Here is a 7,277-nt window from a genome sequence, read left to right as displayed (position 1 = left end):
AAAAAAAAAAAAAAAAAAAAAAAAAGGATTTTTCTGTGTGACATTCCTGGCTGTCCTAGAACACTCTGCAGACCAGGCTGGCCTCGAACACACAGAAATCTGCCTCCCAAGTGCCAGAATTAAAGACGTGTGCCATCACCACTTGGCGACACAGGAACTTTTAAGAGGCACATTCAAATTATAGCAGAAGGATCTCATGGACTATACCTTTAAATGTGGACAGAATTCAAAACAGTAGTTAAAAGCTGATATGTAATGTTCTTCCAAAAAATTAAGTTGAAGTGCTTTTAGGTGTGCATAATGCCTTGCCCACCTGGACCTTAATCTATAGTCCTTAATTTAGGTCACCAGTATACATTTTGGGGGGAGTGGGGTAAGACTTGGGTAACTGGTCTAATCACTTTTAACCTCAGTCTCATCAGTAAGATGGGAATAGCTAGAGTATCTTCCTCTGAGATTTTCATAATGGTTGGTTTGGCTCTTCTGTGAAGAGCCATGAGAACGGCTAGGTAAAGAAATGCCATAGAAGTGTTTGCTCTCACATACATGACCACCTGGGTGACCACCATAATCCCTGTCTTCATTCTTCATCTAGGAGCTGTTTGAAACCCTAGCACAAGGCCCAGCGGGCAGTATACCTGACAGAAGTCAGAGGTGTGAGAGCGGGACCCCTCAGCTCAGCCCCGAAGCTGTCTCCATGCTCTGGAACCTTCTGAAGCAGGCCCCGCGGCCAGCCCAGGCCCTGTTGGAGCTGCTGCTTGAGGAGCACCACAGTGCCAGCCCCTGTCCCAGTCCTCTGAAGAAATCCCTGCTGGACCTCATCCGAGAGGCTTTGCAGACCCTGCGGGACCCTGCCTCTCAGTCCCCCGGGGTGGCTGATGCTGTCTGTGGAGCCCTTCAGGCTCTGTGCTGCACGGCTGAGCTACCAGAGAGTGAATGGCGTGTCCTGTGTGAGGAACTGTTAGAGACCTGCAGGACTGAGGGCAGTCCCCTGCAGGAGGAACGGCTGCTTGGTTGCCTGTTGCACAAGGCTGGACGGAGCCTACTGTCCCTCTATGGCCACACCTATGCAGAGAAGGTGGCAGAAAGGCCACCAAAGACCACACTTGCAGGAAAAGGTGTGTTCTTTCACTGATTCTCTTTCTACTTTGGTCATTTCAGTATCCCCTGCCATTTTGAAGTTCAGGACTAACTATTGTACTTGCTTGTTGTTCAAGACAGAAGAAGCTAAGCAAAAATATGTAACATGTTTCTTAATTGTCTGTCTGTCTGTCCGTCTGCTTATTTGATTAAATCAGAGCTTAAAAAAAAGAGAGAGAGAGAAAGAGAAAAAAACAATACAAAACAGGAAGCCAGGTGGTGGTAGTGCATGCCTTTAATCCCAGCACTCAGAAAGCAGGACAGGCAGATCTCTGTAAGGTTGAGGCCAGCCTGGTCTACAGATTGAGCTCCAGGATAACTTTTTGGTCTCAGAGAAACTGCTGCTAATAATAATAATAGTAATATACCAGGACCAGAAAAGAGCTTTGTAGAAGCTACTAAGAGGAATGAAACATCTTTAGGATAACCTGTAAACAATCAGGTTTAACTTTTTAAAAAAGTCTACTCTTGGGCCAGAAAGATCAGTGGGTACAGGTGCTTGCCACACTAGCCCAGTAATCTGAGTTTGATCCCCATAACCCATATGAAAGTGGAAGGAAAGAAGAGACTCCACAACATTGTCCTCTGACCTCCATAGTATGCACACGCATGTGCACACACACACACACACACACACACACACACACACACACACGTCGTCGTCATCATCATTGGTTTTTAGGTTTTGGGGGTTTTTGTTGTGTTGTGTTTTGTTTTTAGGTTTTTTTGAGACAGGGTTTCTCTGTGTAGCCTTGGCTATCATGGAACTCACTCTGTAGACCAGGCTGGACTCTGCCTCCCTAGTGCTGGGATGCACCACCACCGCCTAGCAAATAAATTTTAAGTAAATAAATCCAAGCTTCTAGTCTCACATCGCTAGGTTTTCAGTGTAGACTGTAGCATAAGAAAAGGACGCTTGCTGCTGCCTGGTAACCTTTCTGGTGTGATGTTCTGTCATCCCAGATCATCCTGATCCCGAGCGGGCGATGCTGACCCTGTTCTCCACTCCTGACCCATCCCATGCGTGGAAAATGGCCTTTTTCTACTGCCTGAGTAACAACAAACACTTCCTGGAGCAGATCCTTGTGAGTCAGGCTTAATTGCTGTCCATCATAGAAGAGCCCAGAACTCTCTCCCACCCATGTATCCAACTCCTACAGTCTAATTAGTGACAAATCCTCTGACTGTCATCCTGCAGCCCCTAGAGAGAGAGGCCTCTGAGGATCAGTTCCGTTCATGATCCATGCTGTAGTCACTGTCATTCTTTTGGACCTTTGGTAGGAAGTAAGATGTTGGCTGTGTGTCAGCTCCATGGAGGATGTAGAAAGCAAAAACCACGGTAGTCATACTAGGTCTAGTGAGCAGGGAGATTGAACTAACTCCTAACTCTCACCTTCCCAATTGCAACTGAACTTTATTTACTTCAACAGATATTTATGAATCCCTTCTTGTAGGCCATGTACATGAAGAGACAGGGTTACAACAGAAGTCTGTCCCTCACTTCAAAATATTGTGCTTTGGGGACATAAATTTTTATGTAACTAACCATGTGTATCATTATGGGAATCCTGTCTTAATGAAGCTAGAAGTCATTCTTTCCAGTTCAGGTGGCCACCTATGGTGACCTTTGGCTTGCAGGTGACAGCACTTACCCTGTTGAAAGAGGAAGATTTCCCAAGCCTTGGATCCCTGCTTGATAGAGAATTCAGGCCTCTCAGTCACCTGCTCGTGCTCCTGGGCTGGACACACTGCCAGAGCCTTGAATCAGCTAAGAGACTACTCCAGACTCTCTACAGGACCCAGGTATCTCAGTCAGCACCTCACGGTCCTCCAGAAGCAAGTCCACGGGGCTTCGGGCCTCCATGGAGTTCAGTCTCCTAGTCAGCCACAGTGTCTGACGCCAGGTGCCTGAGTCAGCGTGTTTCTTCTGCATTGACACAGGACCAGGGCCATGATGAGCTTCTCAGGGATGCCTGTAAAGGATTGTGGGCTCACTTGGAAGTCTTGGAGTGGTGCGTACAGCAGAGCAGGTATGTCCCTGTCAAGCCATTCCTTTCCTACCCTACCTGGGGCACATTCCATGCTGTGCTCCATTTCTGAAGGAAAAAAAATGATACTATTAGCCAGGGAGGAATAATTGTTCTGTGTGGGGAAAATATAACTGATGATCAACTTCCATTTGCAGCCATTGTGTCACAGTCAGAGGACAAGTCAGAGTCTGAAAGAACAACAGCTCACAATCCCTAGGCACGTCTGAAAGGCCATTCATTGTCCTAAGCCCCCTAGAAGATGATCAATCCTCCCACATTCCGGGGAAGTAGATCCCAACGGGACTCTCTCTTTGAACATGGGACACTAAGGGCCATACATGGTGGCTCACTCTTTCAATCTCAGTACCTAGGAGGCACAGGCAGGCTGATCTCTGAATTCACAGGCAGCCCATTCTATAGAGCAGGTTCCAGGAAAGCCAAGGTCGTTACACAGTGAGACCATGCCTCAAAAGCCACAACCACCCCCACACAAGGTGAGACTCTGAAGCCCAGAATTGTTAAATAAACTGCAGAATGATGCAGGAAGTAAATTATCATCCATATTCTTAGCCATACATTGTTCTGGATCATGGTATTCAACCTATGTTCATTGGATGTATATGAAACCCTGCATTTTCCTAGTCACCTAGCTCAGATCTGAGCTTCCACTTAATTCTTCCTTCATCTCACCAATGCTCAGAAAGTAAAATAGTCAGAGGGGTGAGCAGGGAGGGGTTCTAACTCAAAGTAAAGCAAAGAAACTTACATCAAAGCTACAGAGCATATAGAACTTAGGAGCTTCAGTCACCAGGCCTTCTAAGACACCACTAACCAGAAAGGCTCTTCCTAGAGCCTTTCTAGACAAGCATCTTACTTGGTGGATATAATTCCTTCAAGGTGATTAAATGTCATCTTTTATCCTAGACCTAGTCAAAGATAGTTCGAGAAATTGAAACCTGAAGTATTATAGGGCAGAGAAGAGCAGGCTTGTCCCTCTGCCAGTCAACAACATAAACTCCCTCCCTCGACACCCTCCCATCCTTCCTTTCCAGCAACCTCATACCAAAGAGAGAGCTCTTGTGTCACTTACATGGTGGAGACAGCCGCTCAGTGCTCTACTCTCTCCATCACCTTACAAACCTTCCAGCCCTCAACGAGGAAGAAGTCCTCAAGCTGTTCCAGAAGGAGCCAACCAAGGACCTCCAGGGAGAGCATGGTGAGTTGGCCAGGAGTCCCTCTGAAGAGCCTCACATGTCTCCTGCAGTATGAGATTAGTCCAGACGTGGCTGCCAGGATGCCCATTAGGCAGTTGGTCCAGCCTGTATCCTCTGAAGTATTGCTGTTCCCCAAGTCTGATTAGAGGATGTAGCGGCATCCCTCCCCTCTGCCACTGAGGTGTAGGGCATCCCGTAGACATGCTCCCATTGTCGCCCAGTGGAATCACGTCTGGGACCAACTAGAGTGTCAGTGAAGCCGTGCTGTGAAATGTCCTCTGCATTCTCGGCTCTGTGGAAATTCTTGGTGAATGTGCTTGATGCTTCCTAAACCTCCACACAGCGCATGCTGTGCCTCCTTCAGACTCTGCTGAACAGAGCAAAAAGTTTGGAGGGAAGATTTGCCAGAAACAGTAACCAAGCTGCATTTTAACCTTTGGCTTTCTTCTTAAAAATCAAGATCCTATGAGTGTACTCTTTCTCCTTGCTGTCTGAAAGGACTGCCACAGTGTAGTCACACTCTGCTCCACCCCAGTGTAGTCACACTCTGCTCCACCACAGTGTAGTCACACTCTGCTCCACCCCAGTGTAGTCACACTCTGCTCCACCACAGTGTAGTCACACTCTGCTCCACCACAGTGTAGTCACACTCTGCTCCACCACAGTGTGGTCACGCTCTGCTCCACCACAGTGTGGTCACGCTCTGCTCCACCCCAGTGTGGTCACACTCTGCTCCACCACAGTGTGGTCACACTCTGCTCCACCACAGTGTGGTCACGCTCTGCTCCACCACAGTGTAGTCACGCTCTGCTCCACCACAGTGTGGTCACGCTCTGCTCCACCACAGTGTGGTCACACTCTGCTCCACCACAGTGTGGTCACACTCTGCTCCACCACAGTGTAGTCACACTCTGCTCCACAGGTCAGGGAATGTCTCCACAGAATAGATGTCCCCAGCAGGGAGGTGCTGCTGTGATTTACTTTTCAAAAGAACCTGCGACAAACCTGTGTCACCACATTCCTCCCCCACTCCTCAGGAAGATGGGCAAGTTGTTTAGCAACCCCCCCCACACCCCCAAATAGCATTCTGACTCACACCTACAAGTGCAAAAGGTTTCCAAGGATGTATTTAGATTTAGCCCCTGAACCCACTGAGATGTACTTGGAGCTTGGGACTTACACTTGAGAAGGGACAGCAAAAGGACCATGGCTGGGGTACAAACCATATGAGGTAGAAGACAGAGCCCAGGCAGTGGAGGCCATGCATCAGATAGAAGGAAGACTGATAGGGAAAAGAACGCACAGAAGGCCCAGCTGCTGTTGACTAGGGGAAAGGCCTGGAGGGTAAGGTCCTCAGCCCTTCAGGCCAGGTCAACCCTCTTTGCTTCAGCCATGCCTGCTGCTTGTGCCTGAAAGAATTACCTCTGAACTTCTACGTCTCTATGCTTCAGAGACCCATGATGCCTCCGTCCCCGAGCACCTGAGCCAGAGTCAGAGCCTGACCCTCTACCAGGGCTTCTGTGCCATGAAGTATGCGATCTACGCCCTCTGTGTGAACTCACATCAGCACTCTCAGTGCCAGGACTGCAGAGACAGCGCCTTGGAGGACTTGGCCTTAGTGGAGCCAGGCAGTGATTCTCCCCCCTCCCCAGGTACAGAGCTTCCCTGCACCTGGCGTATGCAGACACCGCCCCCAGTGGCTGCGTAGTTACCACTTCCTTCCAGGGTGGAGTACCCTTGATTTGGAAGTGCTCAGGAATAATTGTGCACATTTATCAACCTCTGCATCAAAAGGACCTGTTTACATCTTGATCGATCTTACTCTGATCATCTAGCATAGTATTTGCCAAATGTTTTTCTTTTTGTAGCTAGACACCAGAGTGAGAATAGCATTTCAGGGGCTGGAGAGATGACTGCGTGGTTGGGTGGTGGTGGTACACATGTTTAATCTCAGCACTTGGGAGGCAGAGGCAGGCAGATTTCTGAGTTTGAGGCCACTCTGGTCTACAAAGTGAGTTCCAGGACAGCCAGGGCTATACAGAGAAACCCTGTCTCGAAAATCAAAAGCAAAAACAAAACAAAAAGCACTGGCTGCTCTTCCAGAGGCCCTGAGTTCAGTCCCCAGCACACATGGCAGTGTATAGTTGTCTATAACTGTAGTCCCATGGGATCCGATGCCCTCTTCTGAGGTACAGATGTGCATGCTGACAAAGCACCCACATACATAAAAATGCATAAATAAATAGATCTTTAAAAAATTGAAAGAGCTCCCTCCCTCTCTTTCTCTCCCTCCCTCCTCTCTCTCTCTCTCTCTCTCTCTCTCTCACACACACACACACACACACTCCTTATCTCTCTGCTCACATGATCTTTCTCTCCCCCACACCCCCTCCCCGCCCCCATGGTGACTTCCCTGGCTTCCATCCTTGGGGCCGGTAAACTCGTCTGAGAGCAGCTTTCCAGTAAACCTGTCTATGCAAACAAACAAAAAAAGAAAAAAGAAAGAATAATGTTTCTTATCAACTCTGGTTTAAACTTAGGTATGCAGCTTATATCTTTATTTAAGTATGCATTTATGTGTGTGAAATACAAATTGAAGCTTAGTATTAAGAAACACTACTCCAAGTAGAACATACGATTGTTTTTTCTTTTCCCTTCCATTTTTTTTTCCTTCCTGTCCTTCCTTCCTAAATCAAACTGTGTAGTCAGTTCAAATGGAAATTGATGTAGCCTAGTCTGGCCTCCACCTCAGAAGCCTCCAAACCCTGGGTTACAGGCATGAACTACCAAGTGTAGCTCTGCCTCCTCCTTCCCCTCCTCCCTCTCCTCCTCCTTCCCCTCCTCCCTTCCCTCCTCCTTTCCCTGCTCCTTCCCCTCCTCCCTCTCCTCCTCC

General features: G+C 48.2%; 1 protein-coding gene across 1 annotated transcript in view; it reads left to right on the top strand.

Moving 5' to 3' along the window:
* Zfyve26 (zinc finger FYVE-type containing 26) overlaps positions 1 to 7,277 on the top strand; it is a 69,447-nt gene that overhangs the window by 9,835 nt on the left and 52,335 nt on the right. Inside the window, 6 exon segments of the mRNA XM_021201422.2 lie at positions 596 to 1,118; positions 2,104 to 2,225; positions 2,779 to 2,943; positions 3,082 to 3,170; positions 4,223 to 4,386; positions 5,836 to 6,036. Of these exon segments, the coding sequence (XP_021057081.1) occupies positions 596 to 1,118; positions 2,104 to 2,225; positions 2,779 to 2,943; positions 3,082 to 3,170; positions 4,223 to 4,386; positions 5,836 to 6,036 (1,264 nt within the window).

The sequence above is a fragment of the Mus pahari genome, chromosome 7, assembly GCF_900095145.1.
Source record: "Mus pahari chromosome 7, PAHARI_EIJ_v1.1, whole genome shotgun sequence".
Taxonomy (NCBI): domain Eukaryota; kingdom Metazoa; phylum Chordata; class Mammalia; order Rodentia; family Muridae; genus Mus; species Mus pahari.
The sequence above is the reverse complement of the archived record's forward strand: the minus strand, read 5'-3'. Positions and strand labels throughout refer to the sequence as shown.